General features: G+C 37.1%; 2 protein-coding genes across 3 annotated transcripts; both read left to right on the plus strand.

The window, feature by feature from the left end:
- Window positions 1-5,834: 5,834 nt before the first annotated feature.
- On the plus strand, window positions 5,835-7,460 carry LOC112607023 (hemoglobin subunit delta-like). Its single transcript, XM_025358028.1, is given in 4 exon segments — window positions 5,835-5,963; window positions 6,078-6,150; window positions 6,152-6,301; window positions 7,208-7,460. Coding segments are annotated over 4 exon segments (444 nt in total). The 5' UTR covers window positions 5,835-5,871; the 3' UTR covers window positions 7,337-7,460.
- A 5,623-nt stretch (window positions 7,461-13,083) lies between these two features.
- Window positions 13,084-14,825, plus strand: LOC112607021 (hemoglobin subunit beta). Of its 2 annotated transcripts, XM_025358026.1 has the most exons (3): window positions 13,084-13,350; window positions 13,481-13,703; window positions 14,563-14,825. In XM_025358026.1, the coding sequence occupies exons 1-3, from the start codon at window positions 13,259-13,261 to the stop codon at window positions 14,689-14,691; spliced, it is 444 nt and encodes a 147-aa protein (XP_025213811.1). In that variant the 5' UTR covers window positions 13,084-13,258; the 3' UTR covers window positions 14,692-14,825. The 2 variants fall into 2 exon arrangements, with proteins under 2 accessions (XP_025213811.1, XP_025213810.1); XM_025358025.1 differs by having other exon boundaries at window positions 13,211-13,703.
- Window positions 14,826-19,967: the final 5,142 nt, after the last annotated feature.

Genomic DNA, 19,967 nt, shown 5'->3' on the forward strand with positions numbered 1-19,967 from the left:
CATGTGCAATAATCACTCAACTGCTGTCTTGTAGCATACATTAATTAAGCACATTCTTTGAATAATTACCGTGTCCATTCACACTTTAAAATTTCATACTTGTGCTATCCCCTGCCCTTCTGAATGTCATTCTGTATTTTAAATTAAGAGACAAGAGTTCAATTTCCTGTGTTACTTACTGTTCATTTCTCGCTGAGCAGTTTTCACATTCACCTTTACTGGAAAATACGTAAGTACACATCTTGACACACAGGAAAAATATACCAAACTGACATGAAGCATGAATGCTTGTGCATGTAGTCATATAAAATCTTGCAGCAATGTAAACATTCTCTGATACACACATACAGATGTGTGTATATGTCTGTACAATTTCCTATGCTCCATGAACAAACATCCCATGCACACATAAGAACACACACTGTTACAGACGCATACTTGAGTGCATTGACAAAATTACCCCAGTCAATCTAGAGAATTTGGATTTCTGCATTTGACTCTGTTAGCTTTGTGCATGCTGTTCATTTACTCTGGGTGATGTCTTTCCCTCATTTTGTCCTGTCTATCTTGTACTCATACTTTAAGTCTTAACTTAAATGTTATTTCAACTAAGAAGCTATTTTTTTTTAAATTTTAACTGGGCTAAAAGCCCTGTCTATAAACTCTGCTATAATTATGGGCTCTTTCTTATTATAATATTTAGGATTTTTCTTACTAATGTACTTAATCTGCTCATTGTGTATTCCTACCACTAAATATTAACCTCTTTTATGGTAGAGACATTGTCTTGTAAACTCTTATTTCCCTAGTATTTGGAGATTTAAAAAATGATTAAACTATCCAAAAATTAGATCTCTCTTTTCTACATTATGAGTATTACACTATCCATAGAGAAGTTTGTTTGAGACCTAAACTGAGAAACCTTTAGATCTAGAATGACTATGTGATATCTTAGTATTTATAGGTCATGAGGTTCCTTCCTCTGCCTCTATACGGTTGTTCTTTCAATCTCCCTTGCTGTAGTTTGATTAGTCAATGAGTATGTGTCATGCATTTATTCACATCAGAATTTCATACACTAATAAGACATAGTATCAGAAATCAGTTTATTAGTTATATCAGTTAGGGTCCATCAAGGAAAGCACAAACCACTATCAGTTACTCAACCTAGAATTAAATACAGCTCTTAATAGTTAATTATCCTTGTATTAGAAGACCTAAAATATAAAATAAAGGACAGTGCAGAAATCTAGATGTTCGTAACATCAGAAAACCTTTTCCGCCATTAGGCCTAAAAGGACAGAAGGATAAAATGTTTATACTACCATCCAGAACCAGGGGTCTACTGGATTCAATGAGATATTGGGGGCTCCTTGGAGAGAGCCAGAACTGTCTAATGGGGGCATCAAAATATCAACCATAAAAAAGACTGTCTGCTGTAGGAGATCCCTTCAGAGAGAGAGAGCGAGAGGAGAGAGAGAAGGCCAGAAATAATCTTGCTTATGCTTTCCCTCAGCTAGTGTTTACCATTGCAGAATGTACATGGGACCAAAAGGGTGAGTAAACCTGGGAAATGTGATTTCCTCAAATACAGAGAACACTGAGGGAAGGATGAGGAATAAATTTGAAAGCAGTGTGGTAATTGACAGAAGGAAACTAGGATGTGTCCAGTAAATGAACAATTATAGTGTGTAATGATTATTGCAATGATTAATGTATTGATAAGATAATATGAAAACACAGAATTCAAAGAGCAGTGAACTGAGATTAGAACTGTGGAGAGCACTGGCATTTAAGAATGCCACTTACACTTATAATGTGTCTCCTATGTATTGTTCTGTGCATATGAATATATCATATCAATATTCATTATCTGAACATTATAAATTAGGTACAAAGCGCAAATAATTTATTTTTTCAGGTTAGCAAGAATGTATTATTATTATTATTATTATTATTATTATTATCATCATTATTTGAGACGGAGTTTTGCTCTGGTTGTCCAGGCTGGAGTGCAATGGCACGATCTAGGCTCACTGTAACATCTACCTACCAGGTTCAAGTGATTCTCCTGCCTCAGCCTCCCAAGTAGCTGGGATTACAGGCGCCTGCCACCATGCCCAGCTAATTTTGTATTTTTAGTAGAGAAGGGGTTCCATGTTGGTCAGGCTGATCTCGAACTCCCGACATCAGGTGATCCACCCACCTTGGCCTCCGAAAGTGCTGGGATTACAGGTGTGAGCCACCATGCCCAGCCAAGAATGTGAATTTTGTAGAAGGATGTAACCCATATTTCTCTGACCCTAGAGCCCTTAGTGTTTCTCCCATACCATGTGGCTCATCCCCCTTGCATACATTTCCCATCTTTCACCCTATCTTTTCCTTTTCGTTTCAGCTTTTCACTGTGTGTCAAAATCTAGACCCTTATCTCCTATTTACTCTGAAACCAGCAGCAAGTTGAATTCCATTCTAACCAACGTTGACATTATGCTAATTAAAATCCATACTGAGTTCTAAAATCATTGGGGATTTTGGGGACTATGTTTTACTTCGTACTTCCTTGAGATTTCACATTAAGTGTTGGTGTTCATTAAAGGTCCTTCATTTAATTTTGTATTCGTCGCACTCTTGGATTCACAGTTATATCCAAACTCTTAAATATAGCTTGTATAATCCCAGTTCCCAAGTCTGATTTCTAGCTCTGTCCTCTGACCTCGGTGTCAAACCCATATATCAAACTATGTACTGGGCTTATTTGTATAGATGTCCTATAGGCACCTCAGACTCAGCATGGTCGTTTCACTTTTTATACTAAAACTGTTTCTCTTCCAGTGTTTTCCATTTTAGTCATTGGATAGCTACTTGCCCACTCACCAAGCTCAGAGACTTAAAATCATTTCCTTACCTCTAATCAACAGTTCAATTCTGCTTGAATTTGTCCCTGTCTATTAATCACTGCTCTTACTGCCCACAGTCAGGTCCTCATTGTTTCCTGGACAAGAGTAGATGCTATTCTTTCCATGTTAAGACCTTATCCTGGCTGGATGTGGTGGCTTAGGCTTGTAAATCCAGCACTTTGGGAAGCCAAGGTAGGCAGATCACTTAAGGTCAGGAGTTCGAGACCAGCCTGACCAACATGGTGAAACCCCATCTCTACTAAAAATACAAAATTAGCTGGGCATGTGGTGCATGCCTGCAATCCCAGCTACTCGAGTGGCTGATGCAGAAGAATTGCTTGAACCCAAGAGGTGGAGGCTGCAGTGAGCCTAGATCGCGCCATTACACTCCAGCTTGGGCACTAGAGGTGAAACTCCATCTCAGACGAGAAAAGAAAAAAAGACCTTATCCTGTTATACAAACACTCTCAATGCAAGCCTTATACAATAAACATGTAACCAGATCTCCCAATGTGTAAAATCATTTCAGGTAGAATAGAATTAAAGGGAAAAGCCAAGTCTTTGGAATTAACAGACAAAGATCAAATAACAGTCCTCATGGTCTTAACAATTTACCTAACTTTTTTTTAGAATCAATTTTCTTATATATGAATTGGAAACATAATTCCTACCTCACAAACACATTCTAAGATTTTAAGGAGATGTTGATGAAGTACATCATCTGTAATTTTTAACAGGTAGTGGTAGTGATTTACATAGCACACTGTGATCTGTTCTTGTAAATTCTTTTCCATTCTGTATTCTTGACCTGGTTGTATTCTTTCTGAGCTCCAGATACATATATCTAAGTATATCCTTTTGCATTTTACAAGAGTGCATAAAATACAGTGTATCCGAGACTGAATTTCTGATCTTATCATACCACTAAACTCACAAATGTGGTCCTATTCTTGTGCTCACGATCTCAGTGACTGACATCACCATCATGGTCTAAGTTTGATGATAGAAATGGCATTGTCACTTCCTTCCCTCCTGCAACAGAAGCCCAGTTATTTGTCTCCCATTTTCTCTACTTCTAAAATACATTTCTTCACTAAGTGAGAATAATCTTTTAAACATACAAATCAAACTATGCCACCATCTTCCTTGAATTATTCAATATCTTCTCTTGGCTTCCAGGTTACAGAAAAATAATTTGTAACAAAGTTTAAAGGTTATTCATGGCTCCTCTCTACCCTATTTTATAACATTTCCCCTTGTGATCAGAATCTCAGTTACATCGTCCATCTTTCTATATACAAATAAAATCATATAGTTAGAACTCACCTCTGGTTACTTTTAATCTAGCAAATGCTGCAAAATGCATTTGTGTTGCTACATGTTAAGCAGTAGTTGATTCTTTTCATTTCTGTCTAATATTCTATTCTTTAACTATACCATAATTTATCAGTTCTACTTTTGACAAACATTTAAGTGGCTACCAGTTTGAGGTTTTTATGAATATTGCTGTCATAAGCATTTCTATACACATCTTTGGATAGACACATGCATGTGTTTCTGAATATCTAAAAATGCAATTGCTACGTAATAGATTTATCATGTATCCAGCTTTGGTAGATACTATTAAATGTTTTCCAAAGGGGTTATACTATTGTACACTCTCACCAACAGAGTTTGAGAGTTTCTGTTGATCCATATTATTACCAAAATTTGAACTGTCCGTCTTACTCTTCTCTTGTCTCTTTTTTCCTCTTTTTTCCCTTCCCTTCCTCTCTCTCTTTTCTTTTCTCTCCTCTTCTCTTCTTTCCTCTCTTCCCTTCCCTTTCTCTTTCTCTTCCCTATCCCTTCTCCTCTCTTCTCCCCTCCTTTTTTCTCCTCTCCTCTCCATTATTTGTTTTTTCTTCTTCTCCTCTATCCATTCCATCCTCTCTCTTCCCCTCTTCCTTCCTTCCTTTCACTAAGAAAGGATTGACCTCCTCCTCTCTTTCCCTCAATCCTTCCTTTTGGATATGCTCATAGGTGTGTATTTGTCTGCCACTGTGGCATTATTTGAATTCAGAAAAGAGTGAAAAACTACTGAGCTCTTCATTCCTGGGTCTAATTCCACATTTTTTTTAAGAACACAGTTGTAAAATGTTATGTACTACCATTTTCCCAGGAACTTCATTAAATTAAATCTGGCTGAATATGGTAAATCTACTTGGCACTTTCTCTGCATTCTTTCTATAGTCGTACCATAATTTTAAACAATCATAATATTTGTATATAATATTTGATTTTATCTGTCATTAAAATGTTACCCTTAAAATTCATGTTTCCGGAACCTATTTCAATAACTGGTAAATAACCACCATTCATTTTAAAAATATTCTTTTAATGGGCATTTATTTCAATATAATAAAAAATAAGAGTTTTATTATAGGAAGAATTTACCAAAAGAAGGAGGAAGCAAGCAAGTTTAAATGTCAGTAATAGATTTGTCCATTCCAATCTCTTTAAATTCCCTTGGAGACAAAAATCCCTAGAGACAAAGGAGAAAGTTATATTGAGTCAACTTGTTAAAACATCTGCTTCTAGACACGTTTTCTTAGTATAAAGTGACAGAAACAAATAAATTAAACTCTAAGATACATTCCACTATATTAGACTAAAACACTTCTGCATAAATGAAACTAGGAGGATATTTTTAGAAACAACTGCTAAAGAGATGTGCTGGAGAGATATGTAGAGGAGAACAGGATTTCTGAGTCAAGACACACATGACAGAACAGCCAATCTCAGGGCAAGGTAAGGGAACAGTGGAATGAAGGCTCATTTTTCATTCTCACAAACCAATGAAACCCTGCTTATCTTAAACCAACCTGCTCACTGGAGTAGGGAGGACAGGACCAGCATAAAAGGGAGGGCAGAGTCAACTGTTGCTTATATTTGCTTCTGACATAACCGTGTTCACTAGCAACCTCAAACAGACACTATGGTGCATCTGACTCCTGAGGAGAAGACTGTTGTCAGTGCCCTGTGGGGCAAAGTGAATGTGGATGCAGTTGGTGGTGAGGCCCTGGGCAGGTTGGTATCAAGGTTACGAGACATGGAAGCTGAGCATGTGTAGACAGGGAAGACTCCTGGGTTTCTGATAGGCACTGACTCTCTGTGTCCCTTGGGCTGTTTTCCTACCCTCAGGTTACTGGTAGTCCACCCTTGGACCCAGAGATTCTTTGAGTCTTTTGGGGATCTGTCCTCTCCTGCTGCTGTTAATGGGCAACCCTAAGGTGAAGGCTCATGGCAAGAAGGTGCTAGGCGCCTTTAGTGATGGCCTGGCTCACTTGGACAACCTCAAGGGCACTTTTTCCCAGCTGAGTGAGCTGCACTGTGACAAGCTGCACGTGGATCCTGGGAACTTCAGGGTGAGTCCAGGAGATGCGCCACTTTTCTCTTTTTACTTTCTAATCTTACATTTTGGTTCTTTTACCTAGCTGCTCTTCCCCCACGTTTTTGTCTATTTTACTATATTTTATCATTTAATGCTTCTAAAATTTTGTTAATTTTTTATTTCAATATTCTGCATTTTTTCCTTCCTCACAATCTTGCTATTTTAAAAATTAAATTATTTAATATCCTCTCTTTCTCTCTCAACCCCCTCCCTTCATTTTTCCTTCTCTAACCACAACTCAAATTATGCACGCCAACTCTCATCTGCTAATTCTGCACTTAGAATAATCCTTTTGTCTCTCCACATGGGTATGGGAGAGGCTCCAACTCAAAGAGGAGAGGCATAGAATGCTGTTTTAGAGGCTATAAGTCATTTTACAATAAGGAATAATTGGAATTTTATAAATTCTGTAGTAAATGGGATGGAAAGGAAAGTGAATATTTGATTATGAAAGATTAGAAAGTTACACTGGGGGTGGGGCAGAATCATTATTAGGAGACAGCCCATCATCACACTGATTAATCAATTAATTTGTATCTATTAATCTGTTTATAGTAATTAATTTGTATATGCTATATACACATACAAAATTAAAACTAATTTGGAATTAATTTGTATATAGCATTATACAGCATATATAGCATATATGTACATATATAGACTATATGATTGTTAAGTACATAGAGGGTGTGTATAGTATAGATATATGTTATATGTATGCATTCATATATGTACTTATTTATGCTGATGAGAATAACCTGGGGATCAGTTTTGTCTAAGATTTGGGCAGAAAAAAATGGGTGTTGGCCCAGTTTCTCAGAAGCCAGTCTTCATTTCTCTGTTAACCATATGCGTGTATCTGCCTACCTTTTCTCCGCAGCTCCTGGGCAACGTGCTGGTGTGTGTGCTGGCCCACAACTTTGACAAGGAATTCACCCTACAGGTGCAGGCTGCCTATCAGAAGGTGGTGGCTGGTGTGGCTAATGCCCTGGCTCACAAGCACCATTGAGGTCCTGGACTGTTTCCTGATAATCATAAGTAGACCCTATTTCCCTAGATTCTATTTTCTGAACTTGGGAACACAACGTCTACTTCAAGGGTATGGCTTCACCTAATAAAGAACGTTCAGTTCAACTTCCTGATTAATTGCACTTATTTCATTTTCTTGCCCAGGTATGTAAGAAGGTTTCTGAGGGTCTACAGATAGAGAGCACTTGCGTATTTTACAAAGAGGACATGGGAAATGAGAAAGGCAAGGGAACCGTACAAAGCATTAATGGATGACATTTCTACCTCCAAAGAAAAGAAATTATCAAGAACTCTTCATATAGAGATGATACTGGCACTGCAGAGGCTCTAGGGAAGACCTCAACCCTAAGACATAGCCTCAAGGTTAATCATATGATTAAACTCCAACAATTACTGAGAAAATAATGTGCTCAGTTAAAGGCATAATGTTTGCTCAAGACAGTGTTATGCTCTCTTTCTTCCTAATTCCTTTGCCTGCATGTGTTAGCCCATAATACTATACCCCATCAAGTGTTCCTGCTCCAAGAAATAGCCTCCTCCTCTTACTTGCCCCAGAACATCTCTGTGAACAATTTCCTCTGATCTTCCCATATTTCGGTTAAGATTCATTGCTCACGTATTACTTGTGAACTCAGCCTCAATAAACTTTTCGATACTACCCAAAAAATCTTTCCAAACCCTCCCCCACACCATTTTTTATATTTTTCTTATTTATTTATGCACACACACACTCCATGCTTTATAAACAATTCTGCCTATTCTCCACCTTCTTACATGCCTACTGTGCCTTGTATTAAATTCATCTATAGGCAGCAAGAAAATATTTATTCAAGAAAATGAATGAATGAATGAATGAGTAAATGAGTAAATGAAGAATGATTATTCCTTGCTTTAGAACTTCTGGAACTAGAGGACAATATGAATCATACCATTGCACAGTGTTTCTTTGTCGTTAATGCCACAACAAACAAAGAAGAAGCATGCAGTAAACAACCAAACAGTCATTTCCTTTCTGATCATAGGTAGTAATTTTTTTTCTTTGAGCACCATTTTTGCCATAGGTAAAATTAGAAGGACTTTTAGAACTTTCTCACTGGTATGCATTTTTATAAATCTGTATTATATGCCTGTTGATTAATTTTAAACTTACTTGAATACCTAAACAGAATCTGTTGTTTCCTTGTGTTTAAAAGTGCTTTCATAGTAACTCTGTCTGTACTGCCGGAATATATTGACAATGCATTATAGTTAACTGTTTTGATCACAATATTTTGAATTGACTGGCAGCAGAAGCTCTTTAATATCCATGTGTTTTCCTTAAGTCATTATACACAGTAGGCACTGAGGACTTTTTATATCTGAAGAGGATATTTAGGAACCACTGGTTTACATATCAGAAGCAGAGCTACTCAGGGCATTTTGGGGAAGATCACTTTCACATTCCCGAGCATAGGGAAGTTCTCATAAGGGTAAGATATTAAAAGGAGATACTTGTGTGTTATTCAAAAGACAGTAAGAGAGACTGTAGACCTTATGATCTTGATAGGGAAAAACAAACTACTTTCCTTTCTCCAAAAGTCAAAACAAGAGCAAATATAGCTTACTATACCTTCTTCTATTCCTACACCATTAGTAAATCTAGGCAAGACGTTGGCCTTAAAAATCCCAATACCGGAGAATTCATGAGAACATCACCTGGATGGGACATTGCCGAGCACATACAATTACTATAGGCCAGTCATTGCTATCTTCATATTGAGGATAAGGAGGTCAAGAGATGAAAAACGACTTGGCACCTTGTTGTTATATTAAAATTATTTGTTAGAGTAGAGCTTTTGTAAGAGTCTAGGAGTGTGGGAGCTAAATGATGATACACATGGACACAAAGAAGAGATCAACAGACATGCAGGTCTACTTGAGGGTTGAGGGTGGGAAGAGGGAGAGGATGAAAAAAGTACCTATTGGGTACTAAGTTTATTAGCTGAGTGATGAAATAATCTGTACATCAAAACCCAGTGACATGCAATTTACCTATATAAGTTGTACATGTACCCCCAAATTTAAAATAAAAGTGAAAACAAAGTATAGGAGTGGAATTAATTCCTCAAGATTTGGCTTTAATTTTATTTGATAATTTATCAAAAAGTTGTTTTCCTTTTCTCACCATGGCATTGCTTTATAAACCATGCTCAATATGTCTGAATGAAAGGGTGCGTGTGTGTGTGTGTATGTCTGTGTGTGTGTGTGTGTGTGTGTGTGAGAAAGAGAGGGAGGGAAAAACGGAGGAGAGGACACAATAATGTGAATTTGAGTTTACAAACATTTTTAAACAAAATAATTTAATGTCAGGATAATTTAGCATAATAATCTCTTAAATCATCCATCTCTTGAGCTTCAGAGCAGTCTTCTAAATTAATGCCTACATGTTTGTAAAGGGTGTTCAGACTGAAGCCAAGATTCTACCTCTAAAGAGATGCAGTCTCAAATTTAACTGAAGACTGTACCTCTGCTCTCCATAAATTGACACACCATGGCTCACTTAATGAGGTTTAAAAAAAAGCTAATTCTGAATGAAAATCTGAACCCAGTAGAGGAAATATTGATGAACAAGGTGTAGACTGAAATATAAGTTTCTCTGTAATAATTATGTATATACTTTAGCAAAGTTGTGTCTATGTCGACTTTATTGCTTTTTGGTAAGAAATACAACTTTTTAAAGAGGACTAAACTATCCTATTTCCAAACTATTTTGTGTGTATGCAATTTGTTTGTATGGGTTCTGGTTTTCTTGGGGCATTTTTAGTTCATTTTAATTAATTAATTCTGAGAAGATGCTGAATTGTGTTTACTGAGAGACTGTGTATCTGGGAGAGAAGTCTGCAGCAAGTAGCTAGACTGTGCTTAACCTAGGAACATATACAGTAGATTGCTAAAATGTTTCATTTGGGGAATTTTAGGTTAAACAGAAGAGCATGTATAAAAATACTCTAGTTGAGTGCTGCTTTTGAAACAAATGACAAAACCACACTCCCGTAGATGAGTGTCATGATTTTCATGGAGGAAGTTAATATTCATCCTCTAAGTATACTCAGACTAGGCCCGTTCTGGTATAAAATATTAGGACTTAAGAAAGATTAATAGACTGGAGTAAAGGAAATGGACCACTGTTTCTCTCGCTGTCTCTTTTTTGAGGACTTGTGTGTGTGTGTGTGTGTGTGCGCGCATAGTGGTAAGTGGGGCTGGAATAAAAGTAGAATAGACCTACACCTGCTGTGGCATCCATTCACAGAGTAGAAGCAAGCTCACAATTGTGAAGATGTCAGTGAGCTTGAGTAGTTTTTCAGGAACTTTGAATGCTGATTTAGATTTGAAACTGAGGCTCTGACCATAAGCAAATTTGCACTATTTATCACTTCTTGAAACTTATTTTTGTCTGGTATGCCTGGGCTTTTGATGGTCTTAGTATAGCTTGCAGCCTTGTCCCTGCAGGATTATGGGTCATAGAAAGAAAAGTCTGCATCACACTCTAGTCACACTAAGTAACTACCATTGGAAAAGCAACCCTTGCCTTGAAGCCAGGATGATGGTATCTGCAGCAGTTGCCAACACAAGAGAAGGATCCATAGTTCATCATTTAAGCAAGAAAACAAAATAGAAAAACTTAGGAAAACTATTTCTGAGCATAAGAAGTTGTAGGGTAAGTCTTTAAGAAGGTGATAATTTCTGCCAATCAGGATTTCAAAGCTGTTGCTTTGACAAGTTTGGTCTTTCAGAATAATATAAATATAATCTATATTATAATTTCATAAGGTCTGTGGATTTTCTTTGACCTGGGATATTTGCAAAAGACATATTTCAACTTCCACAGAACACTTTATTTCACATATACACGCCTCTTATGTCAGGGATGTGAAATAGAGTCTTGAAAACAGTCTGAATCTAAAACAATGCTAATGCTAATGCAGGTTTAAATTTAATAAGATAAAATCCAAAATCTAAGAGTCAAGTCAAATCTATATATTTTAACGTTTAAAATATTTTAAAGACCTCTTTTCCCAGGATTCAACATGTGAAATCTTTTCTCAGGGATACACGTTGCTAGATCCTCATTGCTTTAGTTTTTTACAGAGGAATGAATATAAAAAGAAAATACTTGAACTTTATCTCTCTTACCTCTATAATCATATATAGGCATAATTTTTTAACTTAGGCTCCAGATAGCCATAGAAGAACCAAATGCTTTCTGCATGTGTGAGAATAATCAGAGAGAGATTTCTTCACAAGTACCTGATGAGGGTTGAGACAGGTAGAAAAAGTGAGAGATCTGTATTTAGCAATAATGGAGAAAGTATTTAAGAGAATCAAGCAATGGAAATAAGAAATTTGTAAATTTCCTTCCAATAACTAGAAATAGAGGATCGAGTTTCTTTTGGTTAACCTAAATTTTATTTTATTTTATTTATTTTATATTATCTTATTTTATTTTATTTTGTGTAATTGTAGCTTCAGAGTGTTAAAGCTGAAAGGAAGAAGTAGGAGAAACATGGAAAGTAAAAGTATAACACTTTCCTTACTAAAAGGACATGGGCTTTCAGGTAGGGGCAGGATTCAGAATGACTGACAGAGCCCTCAGGGAACAAGGAGACGCCACACTGACCTCATAAATGCTTGCTACCTTTGCTGTTTTCTTTACATCTTTTAACAGCAGGAAGCAGAACTCTGCACTTCAAAAGTTTTTCCTCACCTGAGGAGTTAATTTAGTACAAGCGGGAAAAGGTGCAGGGGGATGGGAGAAAGGAGATCATGTTGGAAAGCTATAGAGATAGAAGAGTAAATTTTAGTAAAGGAGGTTTAAACAAATAAAACATTAAGAGAAATAGGAACTTGAATCAAGGAAATGATTTTAAAACTCAGTATTCTTAGCGGACTAGAGGAAGAAATAATCTGAGCCAAGTCTGGAAGACCTTTTCCCTTCCTACCAGTACTTTTTAAGTCACAGAAGCTTCTTTGTTCCCCGAGACACTTTTGCAGATTAGTCCAAGCAGGAACAGTTAGATGTCCCCAGTTAACCTCCTATTTGACACCACTGATTATCCCATTGTTAGTCACACTTTGGGTTATAAGTGACTTTTTCTTTATTTGTATTTTTTACTGCATTAAGGGGTCTCTAATTTTTTATCTCTCATTTCCCAAAACCTAATAAGTAATTATTGCACAGAACACATTGATTTGTATTTATTCTATTTTTAGACATAATTTATTAGCATACATGAGCAAATTAAGAAAAACAAAACAACAACAAATGAATGAATGCACATATATGTATATATTTTCTTTTCTTACCAGAAGGTTTTAATCCAAATCAGGAGAAGATATGCTTAGAACTGAGATAGAGTTTTCATCCATTCTGTCCTGTAAGTATTTTGCGTATTCTGGAGACACAGGAAGAGATCAATCTATATATCCCTAAGCTGAATTATGGTAGGCAAAATTCTTCCACTTAGTGCATCAATTTCTTATTTGTGTAATAAGAAAATTGGGAAAGCGATCTTCAATATGCTTACCAAGCTGTGATTCCAAATATTAGGTGAATACACTTACAAAGGAGGATGTTTTTAGTAGCAATTTGTACTGATGGTATGGGGCCAAGAGATATGTCTTAGAGGGAGGGCTGAGGGTTTGAAGTCCAACTCCTAAGCCAGTGCCAGAAGAGCCAAGGACAGGTATGGCTGTCATCACTTAGACCTCACCCTGTGGAGCCACACCCTACAGTTGGCCAATCTACTCCCAGGAGCAGGGAGGGCAGGAGCCAGGGCTGGGCATAAAAGTCAGGGCAGAGCCATCTGTTGCTTACACTTGCTTCTGACACGACTGTGTTCACGAGCAACCTCAAACAGACACCATGGTGCATCTGACTCCTGAGGAGAAGAATGCCGTTACCACCCTGTGGGGCAAAGTGAACGTGGATGAAGTTGGTGGTGAGGCCCTGGGCAGGTTGGTATCAAGGTTACAAGACATGCTTAAGGAGGCAAATAGAAGCTGGGCATGTGGAGATAGAGAAGACCCTTGGGCTTCTGATAGGCACTGACTCTCTCTGCCTATTGGGCTATTTTCCCACCCTTAGGTTGCTGGTGGTCTACCCTTGGACCCAGAGGTTCTTTGATTCCTTTGGGGATCTGTCCTCTCCTGCTGCTGTTATGGGCAACCCTAAGGTGAAGGCTCATGGCAAGAAAGTGCTTGGTGCCTTTAGTGATGGCCTGAATCACCTGGACAACCTCAAGGGCACCTTTGCCCAGCTCAGTGAGCTGCACTGTGACAAGCTGCATGTGGATCCTGAGAACTTCAAGGTGAGTCTATGGGACCCTTGATGTTTTCTTTCCCCTTCTTTTCTATGATTAACTTCATGTCATAGGAAGAGGATAAGTATCAGGGTACAGTTTAGAATGGGGAAGAGACAAATGATTGAATCAGTGTGGAACTCTCAGGATCATTTAGTGTCTTTTATTTGCTGTTTATAACAATTGTTTTCTTTTGTGTTTAATTCCTGCTTTCTTTTTTTTCTTCTCCACAATTTTTATTATTATACTTAATGTCTTAATGCTGTGTATAACAAAAGGAAATATCTTTGAGATACATTAAGTAACTTAAAAAAAACAGCTTACACGGTCTGCCTAGTACACTACTATTTGGAATATATGTGTGGTTATTTGCATATTCATAATCTACCTACTTTATTTTCTTTCTTTTTAATTAATACATAATCATTATACATATTTATTGGTTAAAGCATAATGTTTTAATATGTATACACATTGCATATTGACCAAATCAGGGTAATTTTGCTTTTGTAATTTTTTAAAATACTTCTTGTTTTAATATACTTTTTTGTTTATTTTATTTCTAATACTTCCCCTAATCTCTTTCTTTCAAGGCAATAACCATACAATGTATCATGCTTCTTTGCACCATTCTAAAGAATAACAGTGATAATTTCTGGGTTAAGGCAATAGCAATATTTCTGCATTTAAGTAGAATATTTCTGCATATAAATTGTAACTGATGTAAGAGGTTTCATATTGCTAATAGCAGCTATAATCCAGTGATCATTTTGCTTTTATTTTATGGTTGAGATAAGGCTGGATTATTCTGAGTCCAAGCTAGGCCCTTTTGCTAATCATGTTCATATCTCTTGTCTCCCTCCCACAGCTCCTGGGCAACGTGCTGGTGTGTGTGCTGGCCCATCACTTTGGCAAAGAATTCACCCCGCAAGTGCAGGCTGCCTATCAGAAAGTGGTGGCTGGTGTGGCTAATGCCCTGGCCCACAAGTACCACTAAGCTCACTTTCTTGCTGTCCAATTTCTACCAAAGGTTCCTTTGTTCCCAAAGTCCAACTACTGAACTGGGGGATATTATGAAGGGCCTTGAGGATCTGGATTCTGCCTAATAAAAAACATTTATTTTCATTGCAATGGTGTATTTAAATTATTTCTGAATATTTTACCTAAAAGTGCATGTGGGAGGTCAGTGCATTTAAAACATAAAGAAATGAAGAGCTAGTTCAAACCTTGGGAAAATACACTATATTATGAACTCCATGAAAGAAGGTGATGCTGCAAACAACTAATGCACGTTGGCAACAGCCCCGATGCCTATGCCTTATTCACCCCTCAGAAAAGGATTCAAGTGGAGGTTTGACTTGGAGGTTAAAGTTTTGCTATGTTATATTTTACATTACTTATTGTTTTAGCTGTCTTCATGAATGTCTTTTCACTATTCATTTGCTTATCCTGCACCTCTCAGCCTTGATTCCACTTAGTTCTCTTGCTTAGAGATATTACTTTTCCCTTAAAGTGTTCCTTCCATGTTTTATGGCCAGATGGTTTCTTCTCACCTGGCCACTTAGCCTTAGTTGTCTCTGTTGTGTTATAGAGGTCTACTTGAAGAAGGAAAAACAGGGGGCCATGGTTTGACTGTCCTGTGAGCCCTTCTTCCCTGCCTCCCCTACTAACAGTGCTCCGGAATCTGCAATGCTAGTCTCCTGGAACTTTCACTCTTTCACAGTCTGCTTTGGAAGGACTGGGCTTAGAGTGAAAATGTAGGACTGAGAAGAATGTGAAAGGGGGCTTTTTGTAGCTTGGTATTCACTGTTGCCTTATTACCCTGTCATAGGCCCACGCCAAATGGAAGTCCCATTCTTCCTCAGGATGTTTAAGATTGGTAAGTGATTAGAGGTCTGCTCGCTCCCTTATCGTGCCCCTTATGGTGCTTCTGGCTCTGCAGTTACTAGCACAGTGTTACCATCAACAACCTTAACTTCATTTTCTTATTCAATGCCTAGGTAGGTAGATGCTAGATTCTGGGAATAAAATATGAGTCTCAGGTGGTCCTTGTCCTCTCTCCTAGTCGAATTCTGAATCTAGTTGACAAGATTCTGAAATCAAGGTGTATAATCAGTAATACGTGATGATAGAAGGGTATATAGAAGAATTTTATGATATGAGAGGGTGAAACCCTCAAAATGAAATGAAATCAGACCTTGTCTTACACCATAAAAACAAATTTCAAAATGGGTTAAAGATTTCAACTAAGACCTAAAACCATAAAAAATTTTAAAGAAGTCATAAGAAGAAAATTGTAATGTTCATGTTGCCGTCATTTTTTGAATTTGATATGAGAAGCAAAGGCAACAAAAGGAAAAATAAAGAAGCGAGGCTATATCAAACTAAAAAAAATTCCACACAAAAAAGAAAACAATCAACAAGTGAAAGGTGACCTATGAAATGGCATATTTGCAAATCAAATATTTATTATATATTTTGGTTAATATTCAAAACATATAAGAAACTCGTATGATTCCATAGCAAACAAAAAATTAAAAATGGGAAAAGAAAAAAATTAAAAAGAAAGAAATCCTGCCATTTATGGCAGAACTGATGGACCTGGAGGATGTAACACTAAGGAAAATAAGACAAAAAGACAAATACTGCACAATCTTGCTCATATGTGAAATCTAAAAAAGCGAAACTCATGGAAACAGAGAGTAGAGGTGTAGTTTCCAGGGGTTGGGAGTGGGAGAATCAGGAAACTATTATTCAAGGGGTATAAAATTTCAGTTATGTGGGATGAATAAATTCTAGATATCCAATGTACAGCATCATGACTGTAGTTACTTGTACTGTGTGTATATTTAAAATTTGCTAAGAGAGTAGATTTTTTTTTTTTTTTTTTTGAGATGGAGTTTTGCTCTTGTTGTCCAGGCTGGAGTGCAATGGCAAGATCTTGGCTCACTGCAACCTCCGCCACCCGGGTTCAAGCAAATCTCCTGCCTCAGCCTCCCGAGTAGCTGGGATTACAGGCATGCAACACCAAACCCAGCTAATTTTGTATTTTTTGTAGAGACGGGGTTTCTCCATGTCGGTCAGGCTGGTCTGCCTGCCTTGGCCACCCAAAGTGCTGGGATTATAGGCATGAGCTACTGGGCCTGATTGAGAGTAGATCTTAAAAGTGCTTACCACAAGAAAAAGGTAACTATGTGAGATAATGGGTAAGTTAATTAACTTGATTGTGGTAATCATTTCACAAGGTGTACATATATTAAAACATCATGTTGTACACCTTAAATATATATAATTTTTATTTGTGAATCATACCTCAATAAAGTTGAAGAATAATAAAAAGGGACAAAATATATATCACATGAATAAAAAAACTAAAAATAAAAAATTGCATCTCAATGATTACAATTGCATTCTTGATTTTTCAGACACAAATATCCATTTGACTGTTTACTCTTTTCCAAAACAGTACAATAAATTTTAGCACTTTATCTTCATTTTCCCCTTCCCAATCTATAATTATATATATATTTTTTAGATATTTTGTATAGTTTTACTCCTAAGATTTCTTCTTCTTATTAAATAGTGAAGAAATGTTTACACTTATTTACAAAACGTTTTACATGCTTTTCTTAATTTCTAATCTTCCCTCTAAGTTTATTCTATTTTTTTCTGAGTATCCTTAATATTATCTCTTTTTGCTGGAAATACCTTGTTACTTTTGGTTTATCTAAAAATGGTTTCATTTTCTTTATTCTAAAAGCATATAAAATTAATATCACTCATGTGTAAGTCAGATAGTGGAATAAATAGAAATCCAAAAACTAAATCTCACTAAAATATAATAATCTGATATATAAAAATATAGCTTTTAAATTTAGCTTGGAAATAAAAAACAAATAGTAATTGAACAACTACACTCTTTGGAAAGAGTAAAGTGAAAAGCTTAACTGTATACACCACAATCGATTACACAATTAGGTGTGAAAGTAAAATCCAGTCATGAAAATCTAGAATAATAATATGGGAAGACATGTATACAATCTTAGAGATAAGAGTGGTTTTTAATTATCAACCCAAAGTAGAAGCTATCAAGAGAGAAATAAATTCAGTCAACAATAAAAGCAATTTAAGAAGTTATTCTAGGCTGGGAGTGATGGCTCACTCCTGTAATCCCAGCACTTTGGGAGGCCTAGACCAGTGGATCACGAGGTCAGGAGTTCGAGATCAACCTGGCCAACATAGTGAAACCTCATTTCTATTAAAACTATAAAAAATTAGCCTGGCGTGGTGGCGGGCGCATGTAATCCCAGCAACTTGGTAAGCTGAGGTAGGAGAATCACTTGATGCTGGGAGGCAGAGGTTGCAGTGAGCCGATATTGTGACACTGCATTCCAGCCCAGGCGACAGTGTGAGACTCCATCACACACAAAAAATAATAATAAGTTTTTCTATTAAAACTGATCTTACAGATCCATAGAGCCATTATCAAGTCTTTCTCTTTGAAATAGACAGAAATTTAGTGTTTTCTCAGTCAATCAACATTCCTTCAACTAGATTAGTTGTGACAAAATTTCAGGCCTTGCTTAACTCTAACCTCAGTCTCTCCATATATTTCTGAGAGTTTTCTTTCTTATTTGTTTATAAGGATTTTGTAAATGGCAATATTGAGAAGTAGAAAATTTCGGAGACTTATTTTTCATGAACCAGAACAATCTCAAAGCAGCAATGCTAAACAGGAGCCAAGCCTAGAATGAAGTTGAACTTCTGGAATCAACAAGCTAGGGAAAAGTCTCCCATTAAATCAAGTATTTGAAAACTGGGAGGTCAAATCAGAGGTGAAAAATGATTAAAGATAACAAGAGGTCTGAAAAACAAATTGACCAATTAAAATTAAAATAAAGGGGCAAGCTGGGCACAGTGGCTTGCATCTGTAGTCCCAGTAACCCAGGAGGCTGAAGTAAGAGGATCACTTGAGCCCAGGATTTCAAGGCTGCAATGAGCAATAATGACACCCCTGCTCTGTAGGCTTGGTGACTGAGTGAGATCCTGTCTCTGAGGAAAACAAAAAACAAAAACAAACAAAAAAACCCCACACAGATATTAAGAACATAGAAGTTTTGCTGCTGTGATGATATACTCCAACAGAGGTCTGAACTGCTTGCAGTGACTAGGGGCTGTTTCTCCTCTGGATTCTTGGGTTCTTCACATCTTCTCAACTTTGTGAAAAGATATTCATCCAAAGGTCTTACCTGTCTTTTTCAGACCTTGGATTTTGGATTAGCTTTTTCTATTTCTTGGGATTCTCTAGATCTATATATTCAGATATAACACAGATACAACCAAAAGAAGCAAAGGAGGCATGACAGAAGGGGCTTTGTATTCTGGGGAGGGGGACATAGAGTTGAGAGAAATACAAGAATTTATAGGACTCCACTCAAAGAGCCCTCAAATAAAGTATGGCTAGTCTTCTTTGCCTAAGACAATGAGCAGTCCAGGAAGTTATCCATTTCTTCTAGATTTTCTAGTTCATGTGCATAGAGATGTTCATAGTAGTTTTTGATGATTATTTGTATTTCTGTGGGGTGAGTGATAATACCCCTTTTTCGTTTCTAACTGCTTATTTGGATCTTCTCTCTTGTCTTCTTTATTAGTCTAGCTAGTGGTCTACCTTATTAATTTTCTCACAAAACCAGTTCTTGGACTCATTAACCTTTTTTTTTTTTTTTTTTTTTTGAGACAGAGTCTCACTCTGTCACCCAGGCTGGCGTGCACTGGCGTGATCTCGACTCACTGCAAGCTCTGCTTCCCAGGTTCACACCATTCTCCTCCCTCAGCCTCCCAAGTAGCTGGGATAACAGGCGCCCACCACCATGCTTGGCTATTTTTTTGTATTTTAGTAGAGACGGGATTTCACCGTATCAGCCAGGATGGTCTCGATCTCCTGACTTTTGTGATCCACCCGCCTCGGCCTCCCAAAGTGCTGGGATGACAGGTGTGAGTCACCGTGCCCAGTTGTATTCATTAATCTTTCGAATGGTATTTTGTGTTTTAATATCCTTCAGTTAGCTCTGATCTTGTTTATTTCTTGTCTTCTGCTAGATTTGGGGTTGGTTTGCTCTTGGTTCTCTTGCTCTTTTAGTTGTGATATTAGGTTGTTAATTTGAGATCTTTAAGACTTTTTGATGTGGGCATTTAGCGTATAAATTTCTCTCTTAACACTGTCTAAGCTGTGTCTCAGAGATTCTAGTATATTGTATCTTTGTTCCCATTAGT

Source organism: Theropithecus gelada, chromosome 14 (assembly GCF_003255815.1).
Source record: "Theropithecus gelada isolate Dixy chromosome 14, Tgel_1.0, whole genome shotgun sequence".
NCBI classification, from domain to species: Eukaryota; Metazoa; Chordata; class Mammalia; order Primates; family Cercopithecidae; genus Theropithecus; species Theropithecus gelada.